At 42.9% G+C, this 19,340-nt stretch overlaps 1 protein-coding gene across 12 annotated transcripts in view; it reads right to left on the bottom strand.

The window, feature by feature from the left end:
- LOC119969567 (tumor protein D54-like) overlaps positions 1 to 19,340 on the bottom strand; it is a 101,508-nt gene that overhangs the window by 69,176 nt on the left and 12,992 nt on the right. For 6 of the 12 annotated variants that reach the window (XM_038803341.1, XM_038803338.1, XM_038803339.1 and 3 more), the window contains exon 4: positions 6,411 to 6,470. The exons of the other annotated variants lie outside the window; for them this stretch is intronic. In XM_038803341.1, coding sequence (XP_038659269.1) covers positions 6,411 to 6,470 — 60 coding nt within the window. The remainder of the gene's footprint in view (positions 1 to 6,410; positions 6,471 to 19,340) is intronic. 12 annotated transcript variants of the gene reach the window in all.

Genomic DNA, 19,340 nt, shown 5'->3' with positions numbered 1-19,340 from the left:
CCCAACCTGCACATCTTTGGACTGTGGGAGGAAGCCGGAGCACACGGAGGAAACCTACGCAGATATGGGAAGTACATGCAAACTCCACACAGTCACCAAAGGCTGGAATTGAACCAAGGTTACTGGCGCAGCTGTGCCGCCCGTACTGTATGATTCTATGACTATGGTGTGTCCATTTTCAGTCGAGAAACAAGAACTGAAAAATAAATTGTGGGAATTAATTTAGTACAATATTAGACTGTCGAACAGAACTAGAGGCAAATTACCAGGAACTAATGATTTTCACTCTAAGGCGTTAAAAGAAACAGGTGAGAGACTGAAGCCGAGTTAGTCATGTTTTGCTAAAGTTCAACAGATTAGGGAAGTGCACCATTGAATTGAAAAACTGCAAATGCCACTCCATTTGAGGTGGAACCAGAAACCTGTCAATTTGACAGTTGTGGGTTAGTTATTGGAATCTATTAGCAACTACAGAGTGGCTGGGGACATAAACAAGTATAAGCTAATCAAAGAGTCAGCTTGGATTCTTCAATGGTAGGTTATGACTGACCAATCCAGCTGGATCCTTGGAGAAGATCACCAGCAAAGGGGGGGGTTGAATGTTTACATGGACCACCAGGAGGCATTTAGTGAGATTCTGTACAAGGGACTAGTTGCAACAAAAATAAAATGGCTGCATATGGAAGTAACCTTGGTACATGAATTGGGAGATAGGAAACAGAATAGGGAAAAGAGGGATGCAATCTGGGCCGGGATTCCCCCCCCACCCGGCGGGGCGAGGGGTCCCGGCGTATTGGAGTGTCTTCAACCACTCCGGCATCGGGCCTCCCCAAAGGTGCGGAATTTTCGGTGGAGCGGCAACCAGTCCGCCGCGGGCCTAGCCCCTCAATGTGAGGGCTTGGCCCCTAAAGGTGCGGAAAATTCCGCACCTTTAGGGGCCAAGCCCTCACATTGAGGGGCTAGGCCCGCGGCGGACTGGTTGCCACTCCACCAACCGGCGCAAACGGCCTTTGGTGCCATACCAGCTAAGACCGAAAGGCCTTCGCCGGCCGGCAGAAGTCCGCGCATGCGCCAGCAGCTGCTGACGTCATACCGGCGCATGCGCAGGGGTCTCTTCCACCCCGCCATGGTGAAGGCCATGGCGGGGAGGAAGAAAGGGTGCCCCACGGCGTGGGCCCCGATCGCGGGCCAGGCCACCGTGGGCACCACCCCCCGGGGTCAGATCTCTCCCCCCCCCCCCCCCCCCCCCGGGAGCCCGCCCGCGCCGCCAATCCCACCAGCACCAGAGGTGTTTTGATTTCCACCAGCGGGATTGGCCTGTCAGCGGCGGGACTTCAGCCCATCGCGGGCCGGAAAATCGCCACGGGGGGCCCGCCGACTGGCACGGGGAACCCGCTGACCGGGGCAGCGCGATTCCCGCCCCTGCCGATTACCGGCTGGCGGATAATTCGGGCCACAGCGGCGCCGGGATTGACGCCGACGCCGGGCAATTCTCCGACCCCCCCGGGGGTGGATTAGTGGAATGTGACCAGTTGTGTTTCCTCCCATCTGTACTGGAATATCAGCTTTGCACTACATATCAGTGATTTAGAATAAGGAAGGGATAGTTGCATGTCCAAGGTGGCAGATCAACAGAAAGTCAGAATTCGCTAGCATCGGAACTGTTAAGGTTTTGGGGCAAAAATTCAAAAGAAGAGCCCATACCGATTTTAAACCAGCAATCCGATGAGTCAGACTGAAGGATTTGTCACATGCAGTACAGTAAGACACAGAGTAGAGCGGGGTAGGGAAGAAAAGATCATAGCTGGCATGAAAATTAACGCTGTTACAAATTGCTAACCTATCTTGAATGAAAAAGACCATTGAATTAAGCGAAAGGGGAGAGCATTCCGATACCATGAAAAATGACATGGGCTCTTTTGATGAGGACTCAGAACGGAAAATCATTTTCGGAGAGATTCCATTATCATATTCTAGTCAATAAAATTTCAGACGAGATTAAGTTCCCTGCATTCCTAAGTACAATGGGAAACAAAACTTTAAATTTACTAAGAAGGTTAGTTCAGCCAGAGGTGCCCAGATTTGTTTAAAATATTCTAAGATCATTATTTACTAAAGCCATTGATTATTGCAGAGGTTTCATTTTCATCGAAGGAATCAGTTTGTTGCAACTTGCAGCTTTGCAAATTTCATGACTCGTTAGATGACACAATTAGAGATCATAGAATTGTCGAATTTACAGAGCAGAAGGAGGCCATTCGGCCCATCAAGACTGCACTAGCCCTTGGAAAGAGCACCTTACTTAAACCCATGCCTCTACCCTAACCTTTTTTGGACATTGAGGGCAATTTAGCATGGCCAATCCACCTAACCTGCACATCTTTGGACTGTGGGAGGAAACCGGAGCAACCAGAGGAAACCCAAGCAGACATGGGGAGAACATGCAGACTCTGCACAGACAGTGACCCAAGCTGGGAATCTAACCTGGGACCCTGGAGCTGTGAAGCAACAGTGCTAACCACTGTGCTACCGTGCCGCCGTTTAGAGCATATTGAAAAATCAGGTCATTCAATAATTAAGGCACAAAATCTAAGTCTGAAGACATTGGATATTGTTGCTTCAATACAGCTCCCAGTCCAGAGTGGTTCGCTCAGTTTTTGGATAATGCCAAAACTTAACCTATTAAAATGGAGGTCAATACGGGGGCTGCTGTCTCGCTAATTCCTGAGACCATCTACAAACGTAAACTTGATCACCTTCCTTTGAAACCTGCAGTTGTGATCTTGAGGACCTCTACTGAAGAGATTTTTCTCCAGTGCGAAAGACCAGTGACCTAAACAATAATTGTTTCTCTCTGCACAAGTGTTGAACCTGGCCTGCTGTTGTCAAAATGATACTGACAACACTCGGATTATTTCTGAGATTCATGAATTGTAGCCATTTCCTCTCAAATTACTGTGCAATCTCATTTTGAGCCACTAATGGATAGTGTATCGTGTGTCATTTGTATGAAGGGAATGCGCAGAGCAAGAGAGAACACAACAGAAGTACTTGATTCTTGTCTTAGTATAAAGGACTGATTAAAAGTATGGGGCTTGGGAAACTATCTCATGTGAAAAACATGGATAACTACAAAAGCACTCAAGGTATGAATGGATTTAAAGGGCAGTACAGTGGTGTAGTGGTTAGCACTGCTGCCTTACAGCACCGAGGTCCCCGGTTCGATCCCAGCTCTGGGTCACTGTCTGTGTGGAGTTTTCACATTCTCCCCGTGTTTGCGTGGGTTTCACCCCCACAACCCAAAGATGTACAGGATAGGTGGATTGGCCATGCTAAATTGCCCCTAATTCGGAAGAAATGACTTGGGTACTCTAATTTTTTTTTTATGGTATGCATGGATATAATGCAAAGCCCTGCTCGGCCTCTTATGCTGTCTCTCCCCATCCAGCCAGGAGAGAGGGCTCAGAGTGCTGAGATTACACTTGAGCGACAAAGCACAGTGTGACTCAACAAAAAAAACGAACATGACTTAAATGCATAGTATTCTGAAGGAGGTACATTCAAAATTTCCCCCACATTTAACAACTAACGAGGGATAAGAGCACAAAGGCATCCTAGTATGGAGCAAAGCTTAAGGTAGACATTTTATCCCTACCTGTAGATCCATTTGTACCAGGCAAAATATATATTTACATGCCAGGTTGCATAGCTAATCGTTGCATGCTAGGATGGAGAATACAGCAAAAGTTATTTATGTAACATTTGTATTAGCTTTTTTTGTTCAAGGGGCAATTTATCGTGATCACTTCACCTACCCTGCACATCTTTGGGTTGTGGGGGCGAGACCCATGCAGACACGGGGAGAATGTGCAAACTCCACACAGACAGTGACCCAGGGTGTAGACCGAACCCGGGTCCTCAGCGGCGTGAGACAGCAGTGCTAACCACTGTGCCATCGTGTTGCCCATTTATGTGACATTTTAATCAAGAAAATATCCCAATGCATCTTGTGGAATGGAGGAGGAGCAAGAAGATGGGATGGAAACAATTGCTTTGGTTTTCAAGAACTTGAGGGGGAGGAAATTTTGGCCCATTGTGGCAATATTAGGATCACTGGCAAAGTAGTGCGATTGAACACGACACTAAGTAAAGAAATTCACCATTGCACCAACCAGCGGACATATACTGCAATATGTGTGGATCTCTTCTCTACCTAGTTACAGGGAACCACAAAATCCTATGTCTAAGACCGCAAATGGAAATACTAGAAAAAACAAAAATGTTTCTTAATTGTACTCCCATCGTTGAAAAGATTGAGGATCACCAAGAGGAGTTTCACAGGCATTTGCATTGCAAGAAATGAGTTACCTCAAAATGAATTTTCAACAATGATCTGTTATTTGCTTCTCTTCTCCATGGCCTAAGCTTGGAAAATAGTTTCAAAAATTTGCATTCATTATGTGTACCAGTAAAGGACAGGTTTTGTCCAATGTGTGATAGCCAGAAGCTATCAAAGAAGAAACTGCAAGAGACATTGTTATATTGCATAGATACCACTTGTTTCTGGCATGCAACTCCTACTAATCTAGAGCACCACCGAAAATTATCCCAAATTACTCTACAAGCCAAGCAACAGCAGGGAAAGCCATTTCTACAGCTAAGTCAGGCTACTAAATGCAGATAACCAGCTTCAATACCTCCATGGACTGACATCATACTATGAGCATCCAGACATCAGCACAGAGGTACGCAAATTAAATATTTGTATGATATTTAGTGTCTCATTCTCATCCTAGCTGGAACAGATTATATATCCAATACTTCTACAGTGTGCCTCACAATGCTAATTTATGTGCATTACTGTCGTCAGAGTAAACCTCAACTCAGTGATAGTTTCCCTGTCGCAGTCAAGAGTCATCGGTTTCTGTGCTGCTCCAGGCAGCCAAGGTGAGCGAAACAAGAATGTCCAAACTGCACTGGTATTCAGCGTAGCAATTTCATTGCGTGGAGACCAACCCAAATCACATTTATAAGCACACAACAGCATCACAAGGAAACAACTTTACCAGAATATGAAATATAAAAGCCTCCAAGACTAGATATCTAAAAATACCAAGAGCTTGCATAATACAAAGCTAGATTAGATAGTAATTCTTTGTACGAATGCGATGGAGGAACATCATTTCACTCCCCTGGTTCAGAGTTCAATCATCCCGGTTATGCCTTTAACATCAGGTAAGCAAACCCAACATAATCAAATTACCCACCCAACCAAGTTTCCCAATCCTTCCTGGCATGTTAAGTTCCCTTCGTTGCCCATTGTAAAACTCTAGATGCATTTACACCATACCATGCAAGAAGGAAAACTGCATTTCAGAGAAACTTATTTGTTACAGAAGTTGGCAATTGGACATTCAGCTCATAGGCTGAAAGCAACCAAAAGCATCTTTACGTTACAAAATTTCCCAAGTGTTCACATAAAGTGAACTAAATTGTGTAGTTACTTTTATATGGGTAAATGTGGTAGCCGTGGATGAAAGGCCAGTTAACTTGTTCTTGTTGACAGCAGTTGAGAGAAGAATGACAACGAGGGGAACTCGGTGATCTTGTCCTAAATAGTGCCAAAAGATCCCAAACGTCTACCTCAAGCATTCAGAGCCAGGGCTTGACTTAACATCTCACTTAAAGGGTTGAGTAGCCTCTCTAACAATACAACACTTGCTCAATGCACTGAAGTGTTAAAATCCTGGATGTGGCTTGAACTAAACATTTCACACTCAAAGGTAGAAGTGCAATCAAGTGAGCCAAGTTGAAAGAGGACACAAGTGGCAAAATCAACAACCTGCAATAATATAAAACTTCAAAAAAGAAAACGGCACTATTTTTAATATAGATGGGCTGAAGAAATTTAAGTCATGTTTACCATGATCAAAAGGGAAGTGCAATTAATCTCAGCACAATTAATCTTTGACAACTACATACCCACTGGAATAAATTTGTCACCTTGAAAAATTTAAAGGCATTATCCTCTTTACACTTGCCACAACTCGCGTTAAAAAAAAGTCACGCCTTAAATGGCGAGGATGTGTCACATGACAGCCACTGCAGTGCTTACAAGATGCATCAATTTACACTGTAACAATAATTGCTCTTCAAAAGCAATTAATGCAAAATAAAAACACTTTAAGATGTCCTTTAGAGCAGTGATGTGGCTCAACCAGTCGACAATGCATTTACCCACTAAGCAGCCAAGGAAGGCAAGAGTAACTTAAGCACGGTATCGGATTTGAATGGTCATTTCATTTAGTATTTCACCTTGTGATAAGTAAATAAGGTTCTCTGAACACAAACACCACAGTTATATCCCATCTCACTTGCACCAATTTCTGAACCATTGAAAGATCACTCACACTTCAGACTGAGTGATTGTCTTATTCAAATCTTCAACTTTTTCAGATGCGCCTTTATAGCTATAAAGATAAAGAGAATTTATTCAGTTGATCATGAAATTATTTTAAAAGCAGAAATCGGAAATACTTTATAAACTTACAACTTAGTACTGTTGCAGAAGTGATGAATATTTTACACGTTTCGGCTCAACACAGTCCAGATTGATTACTTACATCATGAATGCCCACCTCGTGGGGTTGCAGCTAATTTATGCATGCACATAATTTTACTACTTTGCGAATTCAGAATTTCTATCAAGTAAAATTCACATCTGAAAACGCACGTCAGATACAATGAACATTTTAAAATCGGGCTCTCAAGCCGCTTACTACATCTGTTATTATGATCCCAGACCAGACCCCAACAGTGGCTAGGATACTGGACCAAAACCCCAATATGTTAATTTATTTAAGGCTATGCGGAAAGAATGATTTGCGCCAAGAGTGATTGCATGAAAAAGAAATAGGGCTTTGGTATTTCTAAAACAAAACTTTATTAGGAATACAACATTAACCTTCACACCTGAAAATAACAGCTTTCCTTAACACAACTATACAATTTACCATTAATAAACAAGAAAAGAAACACACAACTCTTAATCCATCTTAAAATTTGCAGGGCATCGAGTAATATTTGCTTCACAAAACAGATTTGGCAGTTGGAACCCCTACAGACTCTGGCTGAATATCTGCAAATAGCTGCTTCAACTAGATTATTTCAGTCTCTTCCTTGACTTCAGAAAAGACAGCTCTGTTTTAAAATATTACTATTTTCTTTCAACTATTGAACTTGGAAAGAATTGTGGACTCAGAAGATAAGAACTCAGCTCCTCTCTCTCTCAAAGCTTCTCCTAACTCACTGCCTATCTGGGCACCACCCAGCAATGACATTATCTCACCAAGCTAAAAATATTATATCTGCAAGCTGCAAAAGCACATCAACTCTTCAGGGACCTCTCCAGTCAAACCACAGTCCATTACCCTAGACTGAAAAACACATTCCTGGTGAATTTCACCTATTTACTAGAAGCAAATCAAAATCATTTTTATAAACATGACCAGTGCAGCCAAACACACAATACCCCCAGGCTTTTAACTCTCAACTTGTCCCAATATTTAGACTCCAATATTCCTAAAATTGTCCAATCATCACACTATAAAACAAATTGATATCCAACATTAAATACATGTTAGGTAATAATTATTTGGGGAAATTCTCCATGAATTATGTGTTTTTTCCATGGTTGAAGTTATATGCTGCTTAAATGGGCAACTTTCAACGATCAACATCTAACAAGTTCACCTTGCATTTTGGAAGAGCATTGTGCAAGGTTCCGAATAACAAGCTGGAAACTGACCTTTTCTTGCTGATAAAAAGCTTTGTTAAGCGCAACAAATATTTATTAGAATACATCAGCCAGTCTGTAGGATCTGCCACAAACATGTCACTCTATAATTCTAAACTTCAAATCAAGTCAAGCTCCACTTCAAGTTGGGAAGACAGATTTTGAACTGAGTGCATGGTCTCTTATGCTAACAACTCAAGAGCTGTGCTTGAGCTGTTGAGGAATCACTCCACTCTTAACATCTGCAGTAAATTCTTTCCAATACATTGTCATATGGACAGGTAGAGGCAGGGAGGGGTGAAGATGAAACAAGTTAATGAAGTCTGTATACTGGTGGCACAGTGGTTAGCACTGCTGCCTCACAGCTCCAAGGACCCCAGATTCAATTCTGGCCTCGGGTGACTGTCGACGTTGAATTCGCACATTCTCCCCGTGTCTGTGTGGGTTTCCCCGGGTGCTCCGGTTTTCCCGCACAGTCGAAAAATATGCAGGTTAGGTGGATTGGGCATGATCAATTGCCCCTCAGTGCTCAAAGGGTTATCTTTGGCAGGTAGGATCAAGGAAAACCCAAAAGCTTTCTATAGGTATGTCAGGAATAAAAGAATGACTAGGGTAAGAGTAGGGCCAGTCAAGGACAGTGGTGGGAAGTTGTGTGTGGAGGCTGAGGAGATAAGCGAGATACTAAATGAATACTTTTCGTCAGTATTCACTCAAGAAAAAGATAATATTGTAGAGGAGAATGCTGAGACCCAGGCTATTAGAATAGATGGCATTGAGGTGCGTAGGGAAGAAGTGTTGGCAATTCTGGACAAGGTGAAAATAGATAAGTCCCCGGGGCCGGATGGGATTTATCCTAGGATTCTCTGGGAAGCCAGGGAAGAGATTGCTGAGCCTTTGGCTTTGATTTTTAGGTCATCGTTGGCTACAGGAATAGTGCCAGAGGACTGGAGGATAGCAAATGTGGTCCCTTTGTTCAAGAAGGGGAGTAGAGATAACCCCGGTAACTATAGGCCGGTGAGCCTAACGTCTGTGGTGGGTAAAGTCTTGGAGAGGATTATAAAAGATACGATTTATAATCACCTAGATAGGAATAATATGATTAGGGACAGTCAGCATGGTTTTGTGAAGGGTAGGTCATGCCTCACAAACCTTATCGAGTTCTTTGAGAAGGTGACTGAACAGGTTGACGAGGGTAGAGCAGTTGATGTGGTGTATATGGATTTCAGTAAAGCGTTTGATAAGGTTCCCCACGGTCGGCTATTGCAGAAAATACGGAGGCTGGGGATTGAGGGTGATTTAGAGATGTGGATCAGAAATTGGCTAGTTGAAAGAAGACAGAGAGTGGTAGTTGATGGGAAATGTTCAGAATGGAGTTCAGTTACGAGTGGCGTACCACAAGGATCTGTTCTGGGGCCGTTGCTGTTTGTCATTTTTATAAATGACCTAGAGGAGGGCGCGGAAGGATGGGTGAGTAAATTTGCTGATGACACTAAAGTCGGTGGAGTTGTAGACAGTGCGGAAGGATGTTGCAGGTTACAGAGGGACATAGATAAGCTGCAGAGCTGGGCTGAGAGGTGGCAAATGGAGTTTAATGTGGAGAAGTGTGAGGTGATTCACTTTGGAAAGAATAACAGAAATGCGGAATATTTGGCTAATGGTAAAATTCTTGGTAGTGTGGATGAGCAGAGGGATCTCGGTGTCCATGTACATAGATCCCTGAAAGTTGCCACCCAGGTTGATAGGGTTGTGAAGAAGGCCTATGGTGTGTTGGCCTTTATTGGTAGAGGGATTGAGTTCCGGAGCCATGAGGTCATGTTGCAGTTGTACAAAACTCTAGTACGGCCGCATTTGGAGTATTGCGTACAGTTCTGGTCGCCTCATTATAGGAAGGACGTGGAAGCTTTGGAACGGGTGCAGAGGAGATTTACCAGGATGTTGCCTGGTATGGAGGGAAAATCTTATGAGGAAAGGCTGATGGACTTGAGGTTGTTTTCGTTAGAGAGAAGAAGGTTAAGAGGTGACTTAATAGAGGCATACAAAATGATCAGAGGGTTAGATAGGGTGGACAGCGAGAGACTTCTCCCGCGGATGGAGGTGGCTAGCACGAGGGGACATAGCCTTAAATTGAGGGGTAATAGATATAGGACAGAGGTCAGAGGTAGGTTTTTTACGCAAAGAGTGGTGAGGCCGTGGAATGCCCTACCTGCAACAGTAGTGAACTCGCCAACATTGGGGGCATTTAAAAGTTTATTGGATAAGCATATGGATGATAAGGGCATAGTGTAGGTTAGATGGCCTTTAGATTTTTTCCATGTCGGTGCAACATCGAGGGCCGAAGGGCCTGTACTGCGCTGTATCGTTCTATGTTCTAACAGTACAGAACAGGCCCTTCGGCCCTCGATGTTGTGCCGAGCAATGATCACCCTACTCAAACCCACGTAACCCGTATACCCGTAACCCAACAATCCCCCCCATTAACCTTACACTACGGGCAATTTAGCATGGCCAATCCACCTAACCCGCACATCTTTGGACTGTGGGAGGAAACCGGAACACCCGGAGGAAACCCACGCACACACGGGGAGGACGTGCAGACTCCACACAGAGTGACCCAGCCGGGAATCGAACCTGGGACCCTGGAGCTGTGAAGCATTGATGCTAACCACCATGCTACCGTGAGGCCCCTATTACGGTTACGGTGGGGTTCTGAGGGTAAGGCCGAGATAGGGTGCTCTTTCAGAGAGTCGATGCAGACTCTATGGGCTGAATGGCCTCCTCCTGCACTGTAGGGATTCCATGATTCTATACTGGCAAGAAACTTGCATTCAACAGCAGGAGAGTGTTTTGAACATAAGGATTTGGTTCACTCAAAAATCCAATTTCACTCAAAAGATTTTGAAGCATTCCGACCTGTAGATACATTTGTATACTTGCAGCCTCAAAACAAAGTCTGTTACTATTTTCTACCTCGGCATCAATGTACCTGCCAACATATCTAGATTTTCATGTTCTAAAATGAGCACTTTAACTCAGACTTAGATCTGTAATTTTATATTTACACATACTGACCATTTTAAGTGCATTTCATAAAGTTTCAATTAAAAAAGCACCGCATGTCTCCCATTTGACATTATTTGTATTTCAGGCTTACTTGGGTCTCTCACCAACATTTCACACCTCACAGCTCACCTCATGTGCCCTTCCAGTGTTATTTTGAACCATTGTATGTCTCCAATCCCTTGTTTTGCCTTAGAATAACTATCTTTTTCTCTTAAGTATCAACAAACTCTTGGTTAACTAATGGTTTTGATGAGACAATTTGATGAACTCAACTCCTGGTCTTATTTTGCCCATCTCACTTTAAATCTCTTAATTTCAGCTCTGGTACTAGGTTTTTAAATTTGAATTTAGAGTCAGACCATTTTTAATTGTGTTACATTTCACTGTAACTGGCCAATATTTTATCCCTCAAATCAACATCACCTAAACAGTTAATCCAGGCATCCATTTTGTTGCTTGCAGTACCTTGCTTCTCAAGAAATTGTGATCTCAAGTAAACATTGACAGACTACGTGAATGGGCAGAATTGTGGCAGATGGAATTGGATGTCAGCAAGTGAGAGATTATCCATTTTGGACCAAGAAAGGATGGAGCAGAGTACTTTCTCAATGGAAAGAGGTTACATATAGTGAACGCCCAAAGAGACTTGAGGGTTCAGGTGCATAGGTTCTTAAAATACCAGGACCAAGTGCATAAAAGAATCAAAAGGGCGAATAGAATGCTAGCCTTTATATCTAGAGGATTTGAGTATAAAGACATAAGGGTTTCATAGAATTTACAGTGCAGAAGGAGGCCATTCGGCTCATCGAGTCTGCACCGGCTCCTGGAAAGAGCACCCTACCCAAGGTCAACACCTCCACCCTATCCCCATAACCCAGTAACCCCACCCAACACTAAGGGCAATTTATCATGGCCAATCCACCTAACCTGCACATCTTTGGACTATGGGAGGAAACCGGAGCACCCGGAGGAAACCCATGCACACACGGGGAGGATGTGCAGACTCCGCACAGACAGGAACCCAAGCTGGAATCGAACCTGGGGCCCTGGAGCTGTGAAGCAATTGTGCTATCCACAATGCTACCATGCTGCAACTATACAAAACCCTGGTGAGACCCCACTTGAGAGGACTGCAAATAGTTCTGGGCGCCACACCCGAGGAAGGATATTTTGATCTTGAAGTGTGTGCAATGTAGGTTTACAAAAATGATATCTGAATTACAGAGGTTGAGTTAAGAGGAGAGATTACTCAAATTAGACCCTTTTTTGCGAGAGTTTAGGCGGTTAAGGACTGATCTAATCAAAGTATTCAAGAGATTAAGAGGGAGAGATAGGGTTAAACTATTTCCATTGGTTGGAGATTCCAAAACTAGGGGGCATAATCTAAAAATTAGGGCTCGACCATTCAGGAGACATGTTCATCAGAACTTCTTCACTCAGTGGGTTGTTGAGGTTTGGAACTCTCTCCCACAAACAGCAGTTGAAGCTAAATCAATTGTTAATTTTAAATCTGAGATTGTCAATTTTTGTAAAGTAAAGATATTAAAGGATATAGGCTAAAGGCAGGTATATAGAGTTAGGTCACAGATCAGCTTTAATCTCATTTAAAAGTGGAACTCGAGGAACTGAATGGCCTACTCCTGTACCTATGTTCTTTTACCCATGCAAGTAACTGCACTTCAAAAATAAATAAATGCTGTAAAACACTTTTTGTGATGGTCCAAGGTCATGAAAAGTAATCAAGTAAAAGAAAATTATTCTATGTTATTATTTTTCTCCCACAGAATTCACTGAGTCATATTTTTGGCAGAACAGTCATTACTGCAAGTTACTCCCTGAATAGCATGAATACCATTTAACGTTACTAACATGTCAAAACCGGTTCAGTATTTTTATTACATACTTGGAAGTTATCAAGTGATTCTGTTCTTGAACCCAAAGGATATCAAAGGATATTTTGGCATCCAAACCGAACATAATTATTAAAAAATAAATAAGCTGTAGGTTTGCCACAGATACATTTGAGAGAAGGGGTGAGAGGCCATTCACTGTCACTGGGTCAAAATCATCGCATTCCCTTCCTAACAACACTGTGGGTGTTTCTACAACACATGGACTGCCTCCTAGTTCAAGGAGGCAGCATTCCACCACCTTCAAGGGCAATTAGGGATAGGCAATAAAGACGCCATGCTCTGCTCCCTTCGGCCTAGTTTCCTTTATTGCAACATCATTTAGTTCAAGCTCGAGGCAGCATCCTACTATTTATCTTTCAATAGTCTGCACAACAACTGTCTTTGACTTATGAAATTTTGGACATCATCCATGGGCCATTTATTAAACAAATCACAGTTTCCAAATGCTAATGCACAAAATATTTTGTATAAAACCAGTTCAGATCCTCTGGTCTCTGGATAGTTGACCGGATATACCCCTGAAGATGTACTACGAGACCCCCTCGGAGGTTCCAACACATGGATTCCGTGGAAATTGCCTCGGAAGTTTGAACTTCTAATTGAAAATTCCCCCATTCCCTGGGATCCTTCAAAAAGAATAAACTCTACAACTCAGTTAGAATCGGAGACTTCGAACGGTTCAGACTTTCTTACCTGGAGTGTTGCCCGGGAAATGTTACACAGAAAAATCCTAGTCTATCTCCTGGGTAACTGACAGACTAATATCCCAACTCACCAGTGTTCCGACCAACTCTGACCAGAGTCAGCCAGTCCCCACCAACTAAATCTGCCCTGCTAGCTGACCAGCCCCACCAACTTTCCACTCTGCTGCTGCCCCCCCCCCCCCCCCCCCCCATGCTAAATTGCCCTTAGTGTCCAAAAAGATTAGTTGGGGTTACTAGATTGCAGGGATATGGTGGAGGTGTGAGCTTAGGTAGGGTGCTGTTTCCAAGAGCTGGCGCAGGCTCGATGGGTTGACCGGTCTCCTTCTGCACTGTAAATTCTATGAATACATAGAAGAAACATAGAAAAAAAAAGGAGGCCATTCGGCACTTCATTCATTGTGCTCATGGCTGATCACCCAACTCAATAGTGTAATCCTTTGATCACCTTCGCCATAAGTGCTATATCTAACTGCTTCTTGAAACCATGCAATGTTTTGGACTCAACTACTTCCTGTGATAACGAATTCCACATGCTCACCACTCTCTGGGTGAAGAAATTTCTCCTCATCTCAGTCCTGAATGGTCTACCCCACACATCATCGGACTATGACCCATTGTTCTGGTCATATCCACCATCGGGAACATCCTTCCTGCATCTACCTTGCCTAATCCTATTGGAATTTTATAGGTTTCTATGAGAACACCCCCCCCCCCCCCCTCCTCCTCCCCTCTCATTCTTCTGAATTCCAGCGAATACAACCCTAACTGATTCAATCTCTCCTGGTTAGTCACCCCAGGAATCAGTCTGGTAAACCTTTGCTGCACTACCTCTATAGCTAGAACATCCTTCCTCAGATAAGGAGACCAAAACTGCACACAATATTCCAGGTGTGGCCTCACCAAGGTCCTGTATAATTGCAACAAGGCATCCCTGCTTCTGTACTCGAATCCTCTCGCAATTAAGGCCAGGGTACCATTTGCCTTCTTTACCAAATTGGATAACGTCACATTTATCCAAATTGTACTGCATCTGCCGTTAATTTACCACTCACTCAGGATGTGTGGTTTCTACATGGATTCTCGGTGCTGCTTCCTACGAGGTTTGTTGCACTGGGTCAGATGTGAAAAATCTTCCATTAGAAAATCACTCATAAAAATCAGAGTAATATGCATCAGGGTCAGAAATAGGGTTGCAATTCTGATTGGGTGATGTGAACCACTATCTCTTACTAGTCCTGGGCCAACCAGGAATAGGAATTTATTTTCCTATACATGTCCAATTGGCATAATCAGCAGCAATATGCACCTTTGCTACGTTGCTGTCATCAGCTACTAACTTTCCAAAAGGAAGGCAAACAACTCGAATTATAAAGAGCACAATGTTTGTCTATTCTCAGCCTGAAAGCCATATGCAGACCCACTTTGCTGTTAGGCCTTCGGCAATCAATCTGCTAATCCTCTTAACTGAAAATACCATACTGTATGAAAACCTAGTTTTTTTTAAAAATATTTCATCATTTCCTCGAGGCACAGAGTCTTATAAAGGCAAGGTCAAACACTAGCTATCCTCATGTCAAACACTTATTCTTATGTGCAGCTGTCAGCAAGCCATTCAATGTTTGGGGCACAATCAAGAAGCGGGGGGGGGGGGGACACATCTTTCACATCCCTAGAGCATGATTCTGGGTCTCTGGTTTACTAGTCCAGTGCTGCCCTCACACTCTCACTGATGCCTGTCAATGCAACTTGCCAGGCTGAACAGGCCCAAATAAACACCACCAACTTCAGTCATATCTTTTTTTTTATAAATTTAGAGTACCCAATTATTTTTTCCAATTAAGGGGCAATTTAGTGTGGCCAATTCACCTAACCTGCACATCTTTTGGGTTGTGGGGGCAAAACCCACGCAGACACGGGGAGAATGTGCAAACTCCACACGAACAGTGACCCAGGGCCGGGATTCGAACCCGGGTCCTCAGCGCCGTAGGCAGCAATGCTAACCACTGTGCCACCGTGCTGCCCTACTTCAGTCATATCTGCTAGAATATACTGGTTTCACATAATTATGTGCGATGGCCACCATCAAACATTCTAAAATATTTGACCTTTTGAAATTTGGTCACTAATTTTGGCAATCAAATATGCAACCAATTTGAACTGAATAAGATCCCACAAACGGCAATGAGATGAATGAACAGTTTTAATGATGTTCAAAAGGTGCTTGAAGATTATCCAGGAGGACAGCAGGGTAGCATGGTGGTTAGCATAAATGCTTCACAGCTCCAGGGTCCCAGGTTCGATTCCCGGCTGGGTCACTGTCTGTGTGGAGTCTGCACGTCCTCCCCCTGTGTGCGTGGGTTTCCTCCGGGTGCTCCGGTTTCCTCCCACAGTCCAAAGATGTGCGGGTTAGGTGGATTGGCCATGCTAAATTGCCCGTAGTGTCCTAATAAAAGTAAGGTTAAGGGGGGTTTGTTGGGTTACGGGTATAGGGTGGATATGTGGGTTTGAGTAGGGTGATCATGGCTCGGCACAACATTGAGGGCTGAAGGGCCTGTGCTGTGCTGTACTGTTCTATGTTCTATGACACTTTTTAAAATGGCACGTTTCTGAAGAGCATCGACCTGAATAAGCAGCTGGGTCCATGGTTTAAATATCTCACCCAAAAATAGTACCCCTAACAGTTAAACTGTATCAAGTAACTGCTGTTTGTAATGAGTGATTAGTTATACATTACTGTTTGTCGGAGGTTGCTGTGCACAAATTGGCTGGCAGTATCCTATATTACAACAGCGATAACACTTCAAAAGTTCCTCATCAGTTGTAAAGTGCACCGAAATGCCCTGTGGTCTTCACAGGGACTACGTAAAGTGCAATTTTTAGACCAAAATCCCAGTGAAGCAAGACTGCTGAAAATGCACGCTCACTGATTTCTTTTTAAAATTTAGAGTACCCAATTCATTTTTTCCAATTAAGGGGCAATTTAGCGTGTTCAATCCACAGACCTTGCACATCTTTGTGTTGTGGGGGCGAAACCCACGCAAACACGGGGAGAATGTGCAAACTCCACACGGACAGTGACCCAGAGCCGGGATCGAACCTGGGACCTCGGTGCCATGAGACTGCAGTGCTAACCACTGAGCCACAGTGCTGCCCTCGCACTCTCTCTGATGCCGGTCAATGCAACTTGCCAAGCTGAACAGGCCCAAATAAACACCACCAACTTCAGTCATATCTGCTAGAATATACTGGTTTCACATAATTGCATGCGATGGCCACCTTCAAAACATGGCAGCCGTAATAGATTTGCAGGCATTGGGTCATGAATATTCACAGGGCCCTGGGATACTGTGTTAGTTCCAGGTGTTACCCCACCTTTGCCACAGTATTACTTTAATTCTCCACCACCAGGAAGTCAGTTGGCAGCTGTCTTTGTCAGACTGCCGAACTATGGCAGTAACTGCGATTTAAAAAATGAATCCACACCACAAGCAATTGTACATCAGTGCGTGTTACTAAGGATTCCCATTAGAGTTACAAAGGAGCACAGGTATAGCCGAGCAATCTCACTGACATAGTTAATTTCTGGTATACTTTGAAATCCATTATTTTTGGTGGGTTGGAGGGGAAAGAAAAGAAAAGTAGTTTAGCAGAAACCTGCATTTCAAAAACAGCCTGCACTGCGACACATGTACAAGATCCATGGATAAGCATCGTCATGTTCAGTGTGACAAACAAAGAAGGGTGGGAATACAGGATCAAAATTGAAAAGCTGGCACAGACGCATTGAGGTGCACTTTTGTGCTGTTTTTGAATACCCTATTATTGAAGCAAAATTGTCAGCAAGATTACAATGATTTTCATTTGCTTTAAAGGAACGGAAGCTCATCATAAGTGGTGTTAACAATGTCCAAGTCCATCACACGGGATGGTAAGTCAATCAAATCTTTGTGATGGGTTTTTCTGAGATGTGGACATCATAGGCAGGACATGGGTGTCGCAGGCTATGCCAGCATTTATTGCCCAGCCCTAATTGCCCTTGAGGGGGCAGTTAAGAGCCAATCATATTTCGGTCAGTCTGGAGTTACATGTAGGCCTTCCAGGGAAGGACTTCCTTCCCTAAAGGACATTCATGAACCAGATGGGTTTTTGTCACAATCGGCAGCATCATTAGATGATTTAATTCCAGATTTTTACTGAATTCAAATTTCACCGTCTGCAATGGTGGGATTTGAACCTGGATCCCTAGAGCACGATTCTGGGTCTCTGGTTTACTAGTCCAGTGACAATACCACTGTGCACCGCCTCCTTCTGCTACTAAAAGAAACTGCACTTACTGGCACTTCCATTGTATTAATTACCCAGCTGCTGCACAGAAATGCCACTGTTAAACTACAAAGTGCCTCACCAATAATTTAAACTTTATATTAAATCGAGTGTACAGTAGACCAACTGCATAACAAGGACACCAGAAATAAACGCAATGGAATCAAAATAAAACCGAGACAAATAATGTACACATGTAACAAAAAAATGGAAAGCATGGGTCATGAATTTAAAGGAAAGGGATTTTTTTGGTAGTGAAAGAAATACTTTGAGAAGATTATATTGTTTTATACAGGACAAAGGAACAAAGCAGAAAAATGTCTGACTTCTACTGATGAGCAGATTCTGTATGCATAATGCACTTCGGTTTCATTGGAGATTCAGAGAATCTTCTGGGAATACAGCGCAATTTCAAGTATTTTTCCAGAGCAGGTGTTACTCTCAATTTACAAATACAATGAGCTCAATCACAAGAACCACTTAGAACTATTGTATACAAACTATCATTTGCTCCATTAAATCTGCCACCAATTATGTTGGTCATCATTTTTGGGAGCATTACATAATTTCATTACACCAGGTATACAAAAATGCATTTGGAATTTGGTATAAAGGCTAAGAAAAGAACTGGCAATACCTTTAAAAGTCAAGAAGAATAGAGAAAAGCAACAGCTAATAATTAGGTGTTATTTAGGTTCCGAGTAACAAACAAATATTCCCAAATGTAGCAAGACGGTGATCCACAACTCTACCTAACTAACCAAGCACTATTCAAATTAACATGCCATTTAATGAGTGATCTAAGGTCCGCCCAATTTCTCAACAACCATGTTTCTACAATTTCAGACCTTTGTAGTTTAAATTAGTCATAAAATTTAGTCACTTAATGTAATGGATCATAATTACAGTTGGCATAGCCAGTTTGCAACACTCACTTGCCTAATCTTTCCTGCAATTTAAAATCCATCAGAGATGTTACTTACACCGACAAAACATTTAAATCTTTATTAAAAAGATTATATTTATAATTCCTAACTGTGGGAGATATTGGTCTCTTAACAAGCTATAGTCATTTAAATTTTCTTCCAATTCTACAATTGTGCTCAAAAATGTATGTGGAATACAGATCAATCAGCCCTTACATAAACCAGCAAGCAGCTGGTCACAATGTCACAGCAGAAATTGGCTGTAAACTACCTAGTAGTGTAACATGATGCAATCGGCTTCAATTTACTTTATGAAGAGTCTGAACCCTTTTTAAATCCTTTACCAACTGTCAATGAAAATCGTTTAGACATACAAATCTAGCTGTAAAATAGAAAATGAGCTTGATGCGAAGTTGTCAGCCCAGTGTTGCCATTGCCTGCAAAGCAAGTTTTGCTACAATAAATCAAAACTTTTTGTTCTTCTCAAATTCCTCCTTCCGCAAATTGAATGAAAAAATGAGAACAGATATAGCAAGATTTTTTCTTAAGCGTACTATCTTACTTGAAGCTTTGAAAGCAGCAAAGAAGAGTGGAACGTCCAAGTTAAAAACAAAGAATA

The sequence above is a fragment of the Scyliorhinus canicula genome, chromosome 7, assembly GCF_902713615.1.
Source record: "Scyliorhinus canicula chromosome 7, sScyCan1.1, whole genome shotgun sequence".
Taxonomy (NCBI): Eukaryota; Metazoa; Chordata; class Chondrichthyes; order Carcharhiniformes; family Scyliorhinidae; genus Scyliorhinus; species Scyliorhinus canicula.
Note: the sequence above shows the minus strand (reverse complement) of the source record. Positions and strands in the feature narration are given on the sequence as shown.